The 18,129-nt window shown below is 35.1% G+C and overlaps 1 protein-coding gene and 1 non-coding gene across 12 annotated transcripts in view; both read right to left on the reverse strand.

Moving 5' to 3' along the window:
* The window catches only part of CSPP1 (centrosome and spindle pole associated protein 1), a 98,938-nt gene that overhangs the window by 65,152 nt on the left and 15,657 nt on the right, over window positions 1-18,129 (reverse strand). For 7 of the 11 annotated variants that reach the window (XM_023755426.1, XM_023755422.1, XM_023755424.1 and 4 more), the window contains 5 exons: window positions 11,917-12,020; window positions 11,541-11,564; window positions 7,222-7,302; window positions 5,989-6,087; window positions 4,594-5,030 (listed from right to left, as the gene is read on the reverse strand). In XM_023755426.1, the coding sequence (XP_023611194.1) occupies window positions 4,594-5,030; window positions 5,989-6,087; window positions 7,222-7,302; window positions 11,541-11,564; window positions 11,917-12,020 (745 nt within the window). Of the gene's footprint in view, window positions 1-4,593; window positions 5,031-5,988; window positions 6,088-7,221; window positions 7,303-11,540; window positions 11,565-11,916; window positions 12,021-18,129 lie in introns of those variants that run through there. The other 4 variants (XM_023755420.1, XM_023755421.1, XM_023755423.1 and 1 more) reach the window with 4 other exon arrangements.
* On the reverse strand, window positions 17,707-17,839 carry LOC111826423. The gene has a single exon (XR_002829756.1). It is a non-coding gene; the product is annotated as a small nucleolar RNA SNORA31 (small nucleolar RNA).

Genomic DNA, 18,129 nt, shown 5'->3' on the forward strand with positions numbered 1-18,129 from the left:
CCAGAACTACCTAACTAGCCTATGATTTTAAATCGACAGGTTCATTTATCACACCTCAACCCATTCGGTTTTGTCAGCAAGGGACAGACCTCACAAAAGAAAAAAGTTTGCTTACTTTGACATAGAAAATCAGATTTGCGTGAGGGGATAAATGTAAAATAGTTTCACCATCCTACTATCAAAAAAAAAGACACAAAAAGTTAAAGGTTATGTTAAATGGAAAAAGTTGTGTTCTCTATTTCCTTGAATTAGGGTCAAATCTCAATGCCCAAAGAAACCAGGTACTATAGGTACTTGAATCTTTTAGAGGCCAAGATTAGTCTAAAAATTAACACGTTGATCTTATTTTTAAAAATTAGTCTCTTACAAAAGAAAAGTGAATTGTTTGAAACCCAGGTATTTTCAGCTAACTTACATGTAAATGAACAACTCCTAAATGATAATGAATAACTTAAACTACTGCAGAAATAAATTTACAATGTTTTTTGCTATGGAGAATAACACATCATAGAAATAAAATATTTACCATCTGTTGGTCCTACATTAATACAGTTGATAGGGAGGAAGAATCGAATGTCTCCTTACTTAAAAGAAATCACCTAATTCATAATAATGGTTACATCACCTTGTTTCATATCAAGAATTTCTCTAATGTGAATGAATTCTACTACTAAGGGTGCACAAAAGTTAAAAAAATATATGAAGCTATAACTATATTTTTCTCATTGTTTTCAGTTGTTTCCTAGTTTTTACATTTACTTTAATTCCATAACAGTGTTTTTCAAATATCAATCCCATCTTTAAAGTGGGGAAAATAATTAAAATGTTCCTTCCAAAGATAAATGAAAATAAATTACTATAAGAAAAAAAGTAATACCAAATTAAGTAACTCATATTCTAATAAGCCATTCCTCCTCATTTATGTCTTCGTATTAAGCATGCACACTTCTTAGAATGTTCTACACTAAAAACATATGTGGTTAACACACAGATTCTAATTTCGGATGGAATATTACCTCAGAATTTTATTAAATGACTTAAAATTACAAACTATCAAATATTAAGAGTTAAACTGAAATGCAAACTACATTGATCATACAAAAACTAAAAAACAACAACCCAGCAGCATTTTTAATGCTAAAAATGTCCTTTACTCATTAACTCTGGTTATAGAGTAAAACATAAGATGGCAATATATTAACTTCTATAACTCAAGTTAATAAATAAGAAGACTAGGATGACTATATTTTACAAGTACCTATAAATTTCTAAGTATTATAAGACACTACTACATTCAAATTTAGAAAGCTCTAAAAACATAAATTTTAATTAAATTGGTAAATATGTATGAATAAATAATACACACACTCAGAATTCAACTGTCAAGCAAAGTTAACCACCTTGTTAACTATTAAACACTGCCAGTAATTATTAGTTTAGAAAAGTAAAATCATTTCTGGGCTCTAGTTTTCTTTTCCATATTTAACATGGGGAAATAGATCATTAATAAATACATGTAGTATATGAAAAGTTTATAGGGAAATTAGAAGAGAACTAAGACCACCCAGCCAGTGTGGGTCAGTGGTTGAGCGTCGACCCATGCATCAAGAGGTCACCAGTCCTATTCCCAGTCAAGGAACATGCCCTGATTGTAGGCTCAATCCCCAGTGGGGGCTGTGTAGGAGGCAGCCCATTGAAGTTGCTCTCTCATCAATGTTTCTATCTCTTTCTCCCTTCCTATTACTCTAAAAACCAATAAAAAACATTTTTTTAAAGAAAAGAACACAACTAAGACCAAAAATATAAATTAAAAAGTATTAAAAATCTTAACTAGAACTTATCACATGCTGTCTTTTGGAAGAAAAAAGAGAAGGGAAACTTAGAACGAAGGAAAATTAATTTTGTATTTCTCACAATCAGTTATAATTTTTTTTTTTTTGTCAAGAACTTCTGGTTAAGATTATAGTAGAGGCCTGGTGCACAAATTCATGCATGAGTGGGTCCCTCAGCCTGGCCGGAGATTGGAGCCAATCAGCCCGATCAGGGGGCCGGCTGGCCGGGAGGAGGGACTGCAGGAGGTTGGCCGGCTGGCCATTGGGAGGGACTGCGGGAGGTTGGCTGGCCGGCCATGGGGAGGGACTGCGGGAGGTTGGCTGGCCGGCCCTCCACATCAGGGCCAATGGGGGGCGGGGGGGCAGCCAGCCAGGAGGAGGGACCGTGGGAGGTTGGCCAGTTGCAGGAGGTTGGCTGTGGGAGTGCACTGACCACCAGGGGGCAGCTCCTGAGTTGAGCATCTGCCCCCTGGTGGTCAGTGCACGTCATAGCGACCAGTCAACTGGTCGTTCGGTTGTCCAGTCGCTTAGGCTTTTATATAAAGAATAAATGGTTAGAACAAGAGACCAAATGCAGTTACACATTCCTTTAGTTTCAAAAATTTCACTAACAAAGTCATTTTCCTGTCTACCACTTTGCCTGTTAAATAAAACCTACTGAATGATCAATGTGATATATATTTTTTTTTGCTGGAAATAAGAAATCCACAAATCTGAAATACAGAAATTCAATTTTAACCTCAATTGCCATGCCGACATATGTGACAAACCTTACACTAGAAATATATGCATTAACAAACCAGAAGTAACATATAATAATAACTACATTTTGAAGAAATACTTTTAGAAACTTTGAAATGTGTAACAGGAATTATTCTCACTCATTCTCATTTAAACTAATCCGAAAATACTACTTGAAAAAGATAATACAGGAAAAGTTCATTTATGGGATACATAAGAAAAAAAGATAGTGCTCAAATAATTAGTTTGAAATTCATTTGTTAGCTCATGTATAAAATCATTACAGGGTATAATTACAAATAGAATAGATTAAAATATATAAAAAACAAAGCAACAACCTTATAGTAAGTTTCTTGAAATCCCAAACTTAAAAGGTATGCATTACATTACATTCCAAAGGTAAACAAACACGATAAGGAAAAAAGTTCTCATGTATAAAGATGGTAGCACCATGAGTCCAAGATTACCTGCAGTTCCCCAGTTGATAATTTTTTTAGATTAGGCTGCCTTTGAATACCTTCTGATATAAACATTTTCAAATATAAATATAACAATTATAGGTTTGGGGCATTTTCTAAAGTACAAACAATTGGATTCAAATGAGAGATCACTAGAGTTGGCATTACAACATTCTAGTCCTTCATTCAAATTACTTAAATTGAGGGGAATATTAAAAAGATTGAATGAGCAGAACATAATAGCTACAGAATAAAGAGAAGACCCAACACTGTAAAGGCTTTGTATTATTAATTAGAATACTGAATATTCAGCATTATGTCTCGGAAAATTTCCTAAGATACTAAAAAAAGTAATCTTAGTGGTTCTCAACCTTCCTAATGCCGCAACCCTTTAATACAGTTCCTCATGTTGTGGTGACCCCCAACCATAAAATTATTTTCGTTGCTACTTCATAACTGTAATTTTGCTACTGTTATGAATCGTAATGTAAATATCTGATATGCAGGATGTATTTTCATTGTTACAAATTGAACATAATTAAAGAATAGTGATTAATCACAAAAACAATATGTAATTATATATGTGTTTTCCGATGGTCAAAGGGGTTGCGACCCACAGGTTGAGAACCGCTGAGTAATCTATTTGGACAAATAAATTAAACAGGTCCCTTTAAATGCTCCAAATTTAGATTTAACCCTTTCACGTTAACAAGTCAATGACAAATATGGGGCCCTGCCATATTTCTATCTCTAATTTAAAAGTTAGGTTGAAGTATAGCAAGTTTTAAGTATTAAGACAAATGACTAAAAAATAAGAAATTACAAATAGCATTACAAAAACAATCATCCAAAGAAACTGAAAAGCATGTGAAAATCTGATTTTAAAAAATTACTGCCATTTCACTTAAAGAAATGTTCAATAAGTAACTTAAAAAACAAAGAAATATACTGATGAAAGGATTTAGAACATAGGAACATTAAAGGAATAAGCTATATTTCATCTATTGTAAGGTGTTCTTTTTCCCACATTCTAATATCTGAAATTAGCCATCAATCTAGTTTTATGTCAAGTTCTTGCAGAGAGGAGTTAATGTCCTGCCAGTCACCTAGGGGCACTGTGAACTTGAGACAACTCTCTATCTCCCCTCCAGGTTTTTTTTTTGGACAATACGGGCAGCATGAATTCAGACTGCAAACCTAAGTCAGTACTGGCTGAGCATTCAATTCTCAAGAAAGTTGCTTTTTACTCCCTCTACTCAGTGCCAAGTTTGAGGCATGGAAGTTTTTCTGTCCATTTCTGTGGGAAAGTTTATTTCCCATTTAATTTTACATAAAGGTTGTAACTTTTCAGTGTTCCAGCATTATGACAGGGTCCTTTTCCCCCCGTCTTGGGTGTTTTCTTTGTTACCTCAGTAGCACATAAAATAATGGTGTAACTTAAAGCTGACAGCATCTTAGAATTAAATATGTAAATCAAATGAAACTGATTCTACCTAATATGATGATAAAAAGTAACATCAATAATGAGCAAGTAAAGAAAATAAAAATGAAGTTGTAAATACCTGTCATTTGTATACACTCTCAAAGGTCTTCTATCAAAATCACTTTCATATCTAAACCTCTCGTCCATTTCTTCACTTACTTCAGGATCTTGGTCTGGTATATAATACTGTTTGTCCAAGGCACGATCTTCATTAAACCTGCTAAATCTTCTATCTGGAATGTCAACCTTGCTGGCAAACCTTTGATGTTTTTTATTGGAAATGTCCACTTCTTCATTCGTTTTTTTAATGATTCTTCTATTCCTTAATTCAATTTCATCATCTAGTTGTCGATATCTGTCCTCCTCTAGTCGTCTTTGGTTTAGAAGTTCTTCATATGCCTCTGAAGGAGTTAAGACATCTCTCCTGGGGCTCTCTGAATTTTGGCAAGATGTTTTTATTTGTGAAAGTAAATCAGGTTTAACTTGACCAATAGGTTTATTTCTTTGACTTTTATGCTGATCAATTTTAAAAAAAAAAGAAAGAAAAGCTTTTAATGAGATGCTGTTTCTTATAAGGTAATTAAACTCTCAAATGATGCTTAGTCTATTAATCATCTCAACTCTAAAGATTAATCACCCATAGAAGATACCTTATCTTTAGGAAAAAACTTCAGAAAATATATCATTTAATAATACTTAATAAGTGTCAAATATACAGATAACAGTAATATGGATAAAGTGTATATAAAAAGAAAAGATAAACAAAATGCAAATTCCTATCCCAGAAGATATTAATCATACTTTGGCAGGTAAATATTGCTTCAAAATATTTTGAATTAAATTCTTTCTTAACACAAAGAATACAGGTAGTAAATATTTTGGCTCTCGTTACATCAACCACCCTTAAATTTGAGGGAAAAAAAACGTGTCCCATCCATCAAAAGGTCACCGGTTTGATTCCCGGTCAGGGCACATGCCCAGATTATGGGCTTGTTCCCCAGAGTACGGGGCATGCAAGAGGCAGCTGATCAATGTTTCTCTCTCACATTGATGTTTCTCTCTCTCCTTCTACCTTCCTTTCTCTATCTCTCAAAAAAAATCAACAAAAACATATTTTAAAAATAAATACAAAAAAATCACATACAACCAAATCTCTAAAATTAATGAAATTAAAAAGTAGGTTAAGTTATTCACCTAAAAGTAGGTTAAGTCAGTTTTATGAGATAAAACCATTTGCAAATGTTTTGGTTTGATCTGGCTTTTTTTAAAACATTACATCAACAAACCAGGTGACACCGGGGGCTTGCCCGAGGTGGGAATGGCTGGGGGCGTGGGCGTCAATTGGGGAAAAAGGAGACATATGTAAAACTTTAGACAATAAAAGAAAAAAAAGTGAAATGTCTAACATAAAAATATTTCAAGTGCAAAATATTTATCTGTAGCATTAAAGATTTACTTTAAAAGCAACACCTACCTCAGTACTCTTTTCTACTTGTCTGAACTTTTCAGTGGATTCTTCCTTACCCTTGAGAAATTGATTGTATTCTTTGTTGCGTTCAAGTTTCAACCTTTCCTTAAAATAGACACCAAAAGGCAATGTTAACTTCTGCTTCAGAAAAAAAAAGTACCTTAATGTTAAATCAGACACACAAATCAGTGATCTTGGCCAGAATTAAGTTTTACTAATTTCAAGGACAGTAGTTGCAAGGCACAGGAGAAGCAGGAGGTTACAGACCGTTAGTGCAGCTCCCCTTTTTATCATGTTAAAATACCTACGCATTACAACATGCTTAAGCCATGCCCCATGAATCCATGGACTCTAGGTTTATCAACAGCAATCCTAGATAATCCAGGTGCACTATGTCAAAATCATCATAAATAAATCTTTCCCACTAGTAAATGCACAATGTGTTTGCCAGGAAGTCTGTCATTAGCATGTTCCCAAGGAGATCCAACCACATTACTTTCCTTCTTTCCTTTCCTGGGCTATCTCCTGCTCCAACTCCCACCCCCTCCCAAAAGGCCTGCTGCTAAACATTTTAAATATAGAAAAGTTAAATTATCATAGACAACAAAATATTATAATGTAAATGTTCTGTTGAAACTTCTAGCAGTGGTTCTCAACCTTCCTAATGCCACAACCCTTTAATACAGTTCCTCATGTTGTGGTGACCCCCAACCATAAAATTATTTTCGTTGCTACTTCATAACTGTAATTTTGCTACTGTTATGAATCGTAATGTAAATATCTGATATGCAGGATGTATTTTCATAGTTCACGACCCACAGGTTGAGAACCGCTGCGAGTCTAAAGAGTATGTACATGTATTTATGGCGTGACTGAAATTGACATTTAAATCGCCCCACACCCTCACCCTACATAAAAGCTCAGTATATTCTGCCATCCATTCATTTCACTGTGTTACAGAGCATAGACTTTACAGCTCAGGAACCAATGCTGGAAAATGTAAATTATGAATATTCAATTGGTCAACATATTAAAGAAATATGTCACATTACATAGTTATAAATGTAATGTTCAAAAAAATTTTTTAAACAGCACAACTAAAGACTCTTCAGACTTTTGGAAAAATACATATATTCAAGTACAGAAAATGATGGAATCTGTTTGCATTTAAATCCAGAATGTTTTTTCATGATTTTCATCCCTCATAAAACTGCTACCCACCACCTACCATCCACCTACCTTGGCAGATAACCTGTCACCAATAGGAAGAGAAACTCCCAGAGTAGATGGATCTGTTTCACTCGTGGATAGAAAATTTTTCTGTGCATATACACATAAAAAAATATGTTATCTAGTTGGCTTTATAAAAGATTTCATAAATGTGTCTTTAAGTTAGATATTCTAAGCTATTACATTATGCAGAGCAAAAGAATGAAATGGAGATGAAGACAGAAACTACAAATCTATAGAAATCATAATTAGGAAAAAGAGAATTTTCTTCCAATCGACAACTCCTTGAAGAGGAGTCAAATCTTAATTTTCCTTTGCTTTACATATATAGCTATTGATTCAGAGTGATTTTATAAAGCATGAGAAAAGAAGAAACTGTTTCTTAATTCATATTCCTCTTCACTCTCGATGCCCTACTATTCTTTTAAGGAAAATTACACTTCCTCACAAATATCCTATGCATGCTGCAATAATGTTATTTTTCCTGCAATTATGAGTGGCTATCTACTAAAATGTCAAAAGATATAAACTATGAAGACTGTTTCTTTATGTGTCCTTCCATTTTTGTTCAGTAAACATTTAGGTAATGCAGTATAGTAGACAGAGCATTAGACTAGGAGTCAAAAGTGCTAGGTTCTAGAAGTAGCCCCAACACTTTTCCGTTGTGCTACACTAAGCAAATCACTTTACCTCCCTGACTTATACTTTCTTCTTCTATCAAATGAGAATGGTTTCTGCTCTAACTACCAAAGCTGGTATTTGGGATCAAGGAAGATAAAAAATGTAATATCTCTTTGAATACTATAAAGCAAACACAAGAGACTAGTAAAAAATTTATACAATCCCCAATTTGCTGAAACTGCTGCTTAGTAGTATATAATCTGGACTTTTTTAACCTCTCTGCCTCAGTTTCTTTGTCTGTAAAACAGGGGTGTCATCTATATGAGTAGGTTATGAGGATTAAATAATCAGTAGTTATTAACCTGTCCAGCTCCATGCCTCTGATTTATTCATTAAACAAGCAATTATTTTTTTTATTTTTTTAAAATATATTTTATTGATTTTTTACAGAGAAGGGAGACGGATAGAGAGTTAGAAACATAGATGAGAGAGATTGATCAGCTGCCTCCTGCACGCCCCCCACTGGGGATGTGCCCGCAACCAAGGTACATGCCCTTGACCGGAATTGAACCTGGGACCCTGAGTCCGCAGCTGACGCTCTATCCACTGAGCCAAACCGGTTCGGCAAACAAGCAATTATTGATCATGTAATATTTTTCAGTTACTTTTTTTAGGTGGTTGGGAGACAAAAATAAGCGTATGTTCCCTATAATCAAGAGGTTTACAATTCAGTTGGGTAAACAAACACGTAAACAAAAAACTACAATACAATGTACTAACTACTACAATAGAGTTGTATTCAAAATATGATGGGAACAGACTAATAAAACTAAAATATTAATAAGCTTCATTAAATCTAAATTTATTAATAATTTAATATGTGCTACAAAAGCTAATCTGAAAGTTGGTAGAACTCTAAATTTATTTGTCAAGGGAAATAATCTGACTCATGAGTCACATTATTCAACCCCCTGTATATCAAGGCAAACAATAAACATAATCATTTGTAGAGTTATACATGTACAATAGAACACACTCCTGTTCCAATCCTGGGAAGAGAGAGATAAAGCACCTTACTCCTTCACAGAGCAATTCCCCACTCCCAATCCAGGTCTGGGATGATATGTGAAATTTAATATAATGAAAAAAATAAACAATAAGGCCAATACAATGAGTATTGCAAAAAAAAACAGAATTTTAATCATTCACTCGTTCATTCAATAAATATTGAGTGCCTACTATGTTCCAAACTGTTTGATACATTTGAGACTCATCAGTGAAGAGAACAGACACCCTGCCTTCCTAAAGCTTACATTCAACAGGGGAAACTGACAAAAAAGAATAAACATAATGTATATTAGAAGGTGATTAAGTGCTAAGACAAAATAAATATATAAAAAGAACTGCCTACAGGTAGCCCAAGTTTCTAGGAAATAGGATTGGGAAAAACAGAAATCTGGAATTCCCTTTTAGACATGTTCAACATAAGATACTCATTAGATTTCAACTGAAAATGTCAAACAGGCAGCCAAATACAAAAATCTGAGGTTCAGGAGAGAGGCCTGGGCTAAAATTATAAATTTACTGATTCAATTTAACAACTGTTCTTCTGAGAATATGCTGTCCTTCCTGCACTGTCAGATGATCAAGTGTCTTTTATTCTAAAAACAGGAAAGAAGATGGTAGAGATAGTAACTGTTTAATGGTTCTCATTAACAAAGTTTAAAGATTTGATTTTTGTTAAAGATTCATGCTGTCTACAAGCCTGGCTTCCCAAAGTCACAAGAAATACAGACAGAATGGGACTTGGAAAAGTGTACATAATCCAAGGGTCAAGGAAGCCACTGCAACTACATCCTCATATCCTATGTCATTTCCTTTTTCCTTTGCTTTCCTTTCTACTCTCACTTTCTCAGATATCACCCAAAACTGTATTTTTCATGTTAAGGAACTACTGTTCCTCTACCACAACTACATTCTTGATGATCCAACATCAAAAACTTCACAGTCCTTTGAATTTAAACATTTGTACTCCTTGATCTCTTTCCCTTTACTAAAGGCAATTTCTTCTTATGCCTCCCACCATAATTTGTCTTTGTTTAAAATCATGTATCTATGAAATAATATAAAATCCACAAGTGAAAATGATAGCGATCAGAGGAAACCCCACCCAGTAAAGGGGGTTTGCGGAGGATAATGAGGTGCAAGGCCCGGGAGGCAGGCTGGATCGTGAAGGACCTCACATGCCATCCTACAGGATTCAAATTTTTATCCTGAAGACAGTGAGTGAAAAGACACTAAAGTATTTAAATCGGTAAAAGGCAGGATCATTCCGGAAAGCAGCATGGAGAATGGTCTAAGAATTAATGGAAGGAGAGCAGTTAAAAATCTGTGGTATTAATTTAGGACAATAATAAGAGTCTCTAACATGTACAACTGTCCTAAAACAGTTACAAAGCTCCTCATAGGCTGCTTAAGCAGGTACAATATATCACCACTGCCTATTATACACCAAGTTAAAAATTTACTGCCTTCTGCCCTGACCGGTCTGGCTCAGTGGATAGAGCGTCAGCCTGAGGACCCAAGGGCTCCCGGGTTTGATTCCGGTCAAGGGCATGTACTTTGGTTGCGGGCACATCCCCAGTAGGATGTGCAGGAGGCAGCTGATCGATGTTTCTAACTCTCTATCCCTCTCCCTTCCTCTCTGTAAAAAATCAATAAAATATATTTTTAAAAAATTTACTGCCTTCTAACCAGAACCTAACCTCTCTAGCTACATGATTACTTCTTACTACTCTCAAAAAGAATCTAACTCAGCCAGGCTGGTAAACCTAATCTGCCTCATTCATATAAAGCTAAAGTCTACCCCTCAAGCCCTCCTTTATTCTAAACTCTCCATCTGAAAAGCTTCCCCTCCTCCTTGGATTGCCCTCTAGAACATCCAAATTCTATCTTATCATGCCTTACAAAATAACACTGAGGCCTTTCCTAACCATACTATCCTTCTCATTTAGAGTTACCACTTTTGTATGAATATTATCTCTACAGCTAGATTCTAAACCCATTGAAGACAGGACTCATACCTGATTCATCTTCATGGTAAGTGTTTAAAAAGTGTTGGTTGAATGATAAATGGATGTAAGAGATTATTTTTAAAAATAGTTCTATAAGACTGTTTGTCTTTGTTTTCCAATATACATTTACAAATGCAATCTACATGTTTGGATGCAAAAATATCTAGTCATCCAAATCTTGACAATACACAGTTCAAAAACATTTTAGAGTATCTTGAATATCCTATTTTATTAATCTTTATGTGGTAACATAATTTGAAGAACAAAACTAGTATGATGAAAACAAATGAACTTATAGATGCAGAATATTTCTAAAGGATGCATAAGAAAACAACAAAAACAAATGCAAACTTTGTAATACTTTTAGCGAAAAAAAAAAGAAAAAAAAAACAAAAACAAAAAAAACAAATGCAAAGCAGAAATCAAAAATAATGCTTAACTGAATTAATGGAAAATTATAATGTCATCTTGCTAAAAGCAAAATTATAAAATGGTGCCATTCAAAAGTCTCAAAACCACAAATGAAGCTATTTTTCCCATGAGAGAGCAGCAACATCATAGATGCCAATGATTGCAAGCTACTAGATCTAAAAAAAAAAAATCTAAAGGAGAACATTCCGCAGGCAACCCTACCTTTCTCTTTGCTTCTGTAATACCCTAAAGTCAAGGGAAACAAACCATTGATGAAATGTATTCAAAGTCCTTTCTCTCCATGTGCAAATCAGAATAAGAGAGCATTTATAAATTTGGAACAACAGTTATAAAGTAGTTAAAAAACTAAGACTATCTTAGGATGATTACAAACATCACGCTTGTTTAAAATAACCTTATAACCTAAAAAGCAAATTGGATCTTAAAACTTAAAGTTTGGCCAGTGTGCCTCAATAGTTGAGTGTCGATCTATGAACCAAGAGGTCACTGGTTCGATTCCTGTTAACTGCACATGCTGGAGTTGCAGGCTCAATGACTTCTGAAGCCTAAGACTCAACTAATTAACAGAACTCTTTACCTGAGTAAGATAGCGTCTGTAATCTTGCCGCAATTCTTCTTTTAGTTTATGTTTCTTCCGTTCATAGTCTTCCCCAAGTGGTAAACTCAATCCATAATCAAGTCCTAGAAAGAAAACAACTTCTTAAAATAATGTAGCTTATTTTCAAACCAATCTTAATTTCAATACAATCTCCTGTAACAAAGCACAGTATAGGAAGAAACATAGTCATGCTGATTCTGAGACTAGGATCAGGATAATAAAATTTTTATTTAAAATGTTTTAATAGGTAATAATCCATATGTTGGAAAATATCACTCCTACCCATGAACCCCAGCCGCCACCCAGCTTTCTTGCCCAGAACTAACATTACTGTTTCTTCTGACTCCTTCCAGAAACTTTTTATGCATCTATAAACAGCTACTATATGTTATCATGTGTGCATGTGTGTTATATTTACTAATTCCCCCTTTATATAATGGTTTTGCATTGTTTGGCATTGATTTTTCAAGGACAAAAAAATTAAAGCAAAGAAAACCTTTACTTCTTCAGTTAATTCCATTGAAATTTCTATAAAAATACTTACAACATGCTAATCTCTGTTTTCAACTTGAAAATTAATAACAAGATTGTTAACCTATAATATCCTTGCTATGACATGTTTGAGAAAAATTAGGTCCATGTGTTGCTCAGACTGAAATTTCCAAAACTTTTAAAGTTTAGCTACCAATTCTGATTACACATAAATGAATATTAATTTTTATTGTGCAAAAATATATATATTATAAAATTTACCATTTTAACAATTCAGTGCCATTAAGTCCATTCAAAATGTGCAACCATCACCACTATCAAAAATTTTTCATCATCCCAAACCAAAACTCAGTAAAAGGATAATTTTTAAAGAAAAATTTCAATTTTGAAAAGGGTTTTTATTTTCAAAGAGTTCAAAAATAAAATTACATTTTGGGTAATGACAATATTAATGGCTGCACAACTTATAAATACAATAAAAACCACTAAACTATACAATTTAAAGGGTAAACTTTATGCTATGTCAATAATGCCTCAATAAAGCTGTTATCACATTAAATACTTTTTAAATATTTTAAATACTAAAACACTATGTCAAGACGTACAGATATCAGATAAGGATTTGATTTTTAAAGCCCCCTACCTTTTTTAGTCCTATTACGTAATACTATAGTATAAAAAAATGATCATTTCTAAAAAAATAAAGTTTCCTTAGAATCAGCGACACCAATATAGATGAAGTAAATGATTGCTGTATGAACTGATGATCACCATTTGAGTGCCTTATTCTTCACAATGCAGCTAAATGATGGGAACTTATCATGAAAGTGTCATATCACTGCTTTATTACATCATTGAGCTATTTCAGGGGCAAACAGGCCAAAGTAGTAATAAATATAAATGAGTATCTCTTGATTTTTCTGCGATACTAAATTCCACTTTCCACTATAAACACTGTGGCATTCTCTTTATAAACATTTCTGGCCTATTTAACTCCTGATGAATGAAGGTATAGATTCCTTAGGACACCTCGCACTCAGGCTCCCAGGTCTCTTTCCAAAAGAATCTAAAGCATTCCATATGCCTGGAATTTTAACTCATCCTCGAAAGGCATTCTTCCTCACAAAGGAATCTAAACCTTATTTTTAAAGATACAGAATATAAGCCTAGAGAGAGAAAGTTTGAATTCTTACAATAAGAATGGAGTAGCACAAAAGAAACTAAACTATAAACTGGCTGGTTTGGCTCAGTGGGTGGGGCGTCAGCCTACGGACTGAAGGGTCCTGGGTTTGATTCCAATCAGGAGTGCATGCCGCGGTTGTGGGCTTGGTCCACGGTGGGAGGTGGCCAATCGATGGTTCTCTCTCATCATTGAGTTTCTATCTCTCTCTCCCTCTCCCTTCCTCTGAAATCAATAAAAATATATTTTTTAAATCCATTAAAGCCAAGTCCATGCTTTATTCAATTTTATAATACCTGACACACAACTTGTACCCCAGAAATGTTCACTGAATTAAGGTGTGAATGAATAAATAAATGAATGTCTGAGTATAAGGAAAGAGAAAGGAAGGACACACTATTCTTAATATTTCCTTTTTGCTTTTCATCTGATTGCATAGAGAGAGGAAGCATAATTACTGGTAACCAGAGTTACCCATCTGTAGTTACGTAGTCACAAAGGATGCTCTACTGTGTCAAAGAGAGAAAGACAACAGGCAGCAAGAATGATGCCTCCCAACATGCTGAGCTTTCCTCTCAGGGAACAAGTAAGGTACAGCTTTCTGAAAAGTCATGTGTTTAATGTGGCTTTTACTACTGTTTTTCAATTTTTTTAAATGTTTTTACTGATTTTAGGAAGGGAGAAGGATAGAGAGAAATGACATCGATGAGAGAGAAACACTGATCAGCTGCCTCCTATATGCCCCCTACTGGGAATCAAGCCTGCAACCCAGGCACTTGGAATCAATGGGTCGATGCTCAACCACTGAGACACCCCTCCTGAGCTGTTTTTCAATTTTGCTTGGTGACTTATGTGATAGAAAAAAAATGTGATTCATTTTCATTTCTAAAATACTGTTCATACTGTTTACTTTTATTTATCAAGAGTATTTGCTTTTTACCATTGATGCAAATAATATAATATTGTCTTTTAAAAAGTAATATATGTCTTCTGAATTATTTAAAATTTTATTAATTTAACATTTAGTCAACAGAAATTACTAACTTTTTAATCCTTATTTTTGTCATCTAGCACTATCATTTTATGGCATTAAAGGTAGGTCATAGAAATAAAATTAAGAATTATATAGAACAATTTAAATATTCACCTAAAGCTATGCATTAACAATGGCATCTCAGTGGACTTAATGAGCTAAGAAACATGGTGAGACTTACTTATTCAGAGAGCTATCTTCTGGTGGTTCTGGTGGCAAGTAAGGCCTTAGTGTCATCTTAGAGTAATGTGAAGTGATGTCACTTCACCAAGTACAACAGAAATGACTCTAAGATAGTTAACATTATGCTTCAAAACTACACCAATTACAAGTATTTGGTTTCTACAGTATTTGTGAGTTATATATAATATTTAAAACTAAAGTATATAATCTTTTTAAAAATCAATATACCTTCAAGATAGCACTCATAATAAACACTTTATAAAACAATTACCATGAACACTTAGTTTCCTCTTTTCATTATTATATTACCATGAGAAAGCATTATGTATGAATAATAACAGGCCTTTCCCTAAGCAGGTGACATATCAGAGATATGAATATATCAACTGAGTAGAACATTGTACTCAAACTTCAAGTATAAAGATATTATTACAGCCGAACCGGTTTGGCTCAGTGGATAGAGCGTCGGCCTGCGGACTGGGGGGTCCCGGGTTCGATTCCGGTCAGGGGCATGTACCTTGGTTGCGGGCACATCCCCAGTGGGGGCCGTGCAGGAGGCAGCTAATCGATGTTTCTCTCTCATCTATGGTTCTAACTCTCTGTCCCTCTCCCTTCCCCTCTGTAAAAAATCAATAAAATATATATATATTTTAAAAAGATATTATTACAAATCACCCACTTGTACAAATTGAACAAAAGAGGTAGAATGTCTGGGATTTAGTTTATAATAAGGGAAACTGCCCTGGCCAGTGTGGCTCAGTGATTAGTGTCAGCCCTCACACCAAAGAATCTCGAGTTTCATTTCCAGTCAAGGGCACATACCTGGATTTCAGGTTTGCTCCCCACCCCCGGTCTGGGTGCTTGCGGAAAGCAACCAGTCAATGTATAACTCACATCAATGTTTCTCTCTCTCCCTCTCTCTCCTCCCCTCCCTCCCTCGCTTCCACCCTCTAAAAACAATGGAAAAAATATCCTCAGATGAGGATTAACAAAAAAGAGAGAGAGACCTAAGATTACATATGCTGCCGAAACCGGTTTGGCTCAGTGGATAGAGCATCGGCCCGCGGACTGAAAGGTCCCAGGTTCGATTCCGGTCAAGGGCATGTACCTTGGTTGCAGGCACATTCCCAGTGGGAGATGTGCAGGAGGCAGCTGATCAATGTTTCTCTCTCATCGATGTTTCTAACTCTCTATCTCTCTCCCTTCCTCTCTGTAAAAAAATCAATAAAATACATTTAAAAAAAAGATTACATATGCTAAAAAAAAAAGGTAATTAAAAAGTGCAAATAAAAATTAGTAAACAAAATCAACTATTTCCTTTTGTCTACTTTCAAAAGTCTCCACATTTTTTAGCTTAGTCTAAACTCTAGAACTTTTCTGCAATGTAAAATTCTGCTATTGCATGCTTTCTGATATTTTTTAATATATTTTTATTGATTTCAGAGAGGAAGGGAGAGGGAGAGATAGAAACATCAACAATGAGAGAATCACTGATCAGTTGCCTCCTGCACGCCCCCTACTGGGGAGCATCGGAAACCCGGGCATGTGCACTGACCAGGAATCAAACCATGACCTCCGTTCATAGTTTGATGCTCAACCACAACCTCCTGGTTCATAGTTTGATGCTCAACCACTGAGCACACCAGCCGAGCTCTGATGTTATTTTTAAATTACAGTGTAATTTTTTCTTCTTTATAATTCTTTCCAAATTTCCTTGAACTTAACTGTATTTAAAATGAATTTTTAAAAATCATGTCAAATAATTTCTAGTAATAGAGTAAAATCTCTTATCTTATTTTAGTAATCTGTAATCTTTTTGCAAATTTCCAAAATGACTTCACAGCATGACAGACAAAATAAATCGAGTGCATTTTGGAGCCTGAAATGCTGAACAATGGCATTCTGATATAAAAGTGAGAAATACTGCCCAGAAACAGTGAAAAAAACGCCTAGGGACTGCAGACACTGAAAACAAATTCTCGGAGTACCCAAAGTTTAGAGGTGAGAGCGCTAAAAAGGAACCAGAAAAGACTGAAAAGGAGTGTTAGGAGTCCTCAAAAACCACCCCCAGGTTTGGGGATTCACAAGAAAGACTCAAAGTATGCAGAAGTCATTATACTCTCATTTCCAGATTATTACAGTGAAAGGGTCCAAAGCAAAATTAACCAAGGAAAAAGGTACATGGGGCAAAGCCCAGAGGAAACTAAATGCAAACTTCCAAGAGTTCTTCCCTGTGGAATCATCTAGGACACTCTTAATTCCTCCAACAAGTTCTGACCGCCCATGTGAAGTGTTGCCTTCCAGGGAAGCTCATTACAGACTTAGTGCCCTAAGCGTCTACTGTGAGATGGTCATATAGCACCTTCTTGACTAGCACTACCAGACTCCCCAAAAGGAAAGCAGCCGTTTCTGCATAAATCACATGGCCTATACAAACAGTTTAGGGACAATGAACTACTCTTATCAGTTAGGGAAAGTTTTGTATCAGTATAGAAAACGGTTTACTAGCTAAGTTCCAGACATTAGCCTTACAGACAGGCCTAATAGGCAAGCTCTGTTAAGAAGCATAAGTGCTTGCCCAAAGGCACAGAATCTAGACCAGAAACAAGGAGGCTAATAATTTCAATATAACACAGTGCTATTTGACACCTTCCATAATCACTCCAAGTACCAATCAGTTTGGTACATAATTAATTTTCCTTTCACTGTTAATAAGGTGGATTATTAACAGTTTTACACCAGACTAGGCTGATTTTTTTTAACTCAAATTTCAGATTCTGTTTTGGGGGAAAAGACCACAGGTTTTTCTTTGTTTACAACATTATTTCTGAGTTGCCAAAAATTCTCTCTCCATGTTTCATTCCTCTGTTACCATTTTTCCTCCTGTATTCCCCCATTCAATCTTGTCTGCCACAATCAGACAGACAGAAAGGGCAAGGACACTTTTTTCTTGCATCTGTACTGGAAACCTTTGCAGCAGACAGTAACTGCTCCAGGTTTGTCAATAGATGCATTAGGTTGCTTCTTATTTTTTTTTTTTTATTAAATCTTTATTGTTCAGATTATTACATTTGTTCCTCTTTTTTTCCCCCCATAACTCCCCTCCTTCCAGCTCCCACCCCACCCTCCGCCCTCACTCCCCACCCACTGTCCTCATCCATAGGTGCACGATTTTTGTCCAGTCTCTTCCCGCATCTCCCACACCCCTTTTCCCCCCAAGAATAGTCAGTCCATTCCCTTTCTATGTCCCTGATTCTATTATAATCACCAGTTCATTCTGTACATCAGGTTATCTATTCACTTG

This window comes from Myotis lucifugus, unplaced genomic scaffold (assembly GCF_000147115.1).
Source record: "Myotis lucifugus unplaced genomic scaffold, Myoluc2.0 scaffold_77, whole genome shotgun sequence".
NCBI lineage: Eukaryota > Metazoa > Chordata > Mammalia > Chiroptera > Vespertilionidae > Myotis > Myotis lucifugus.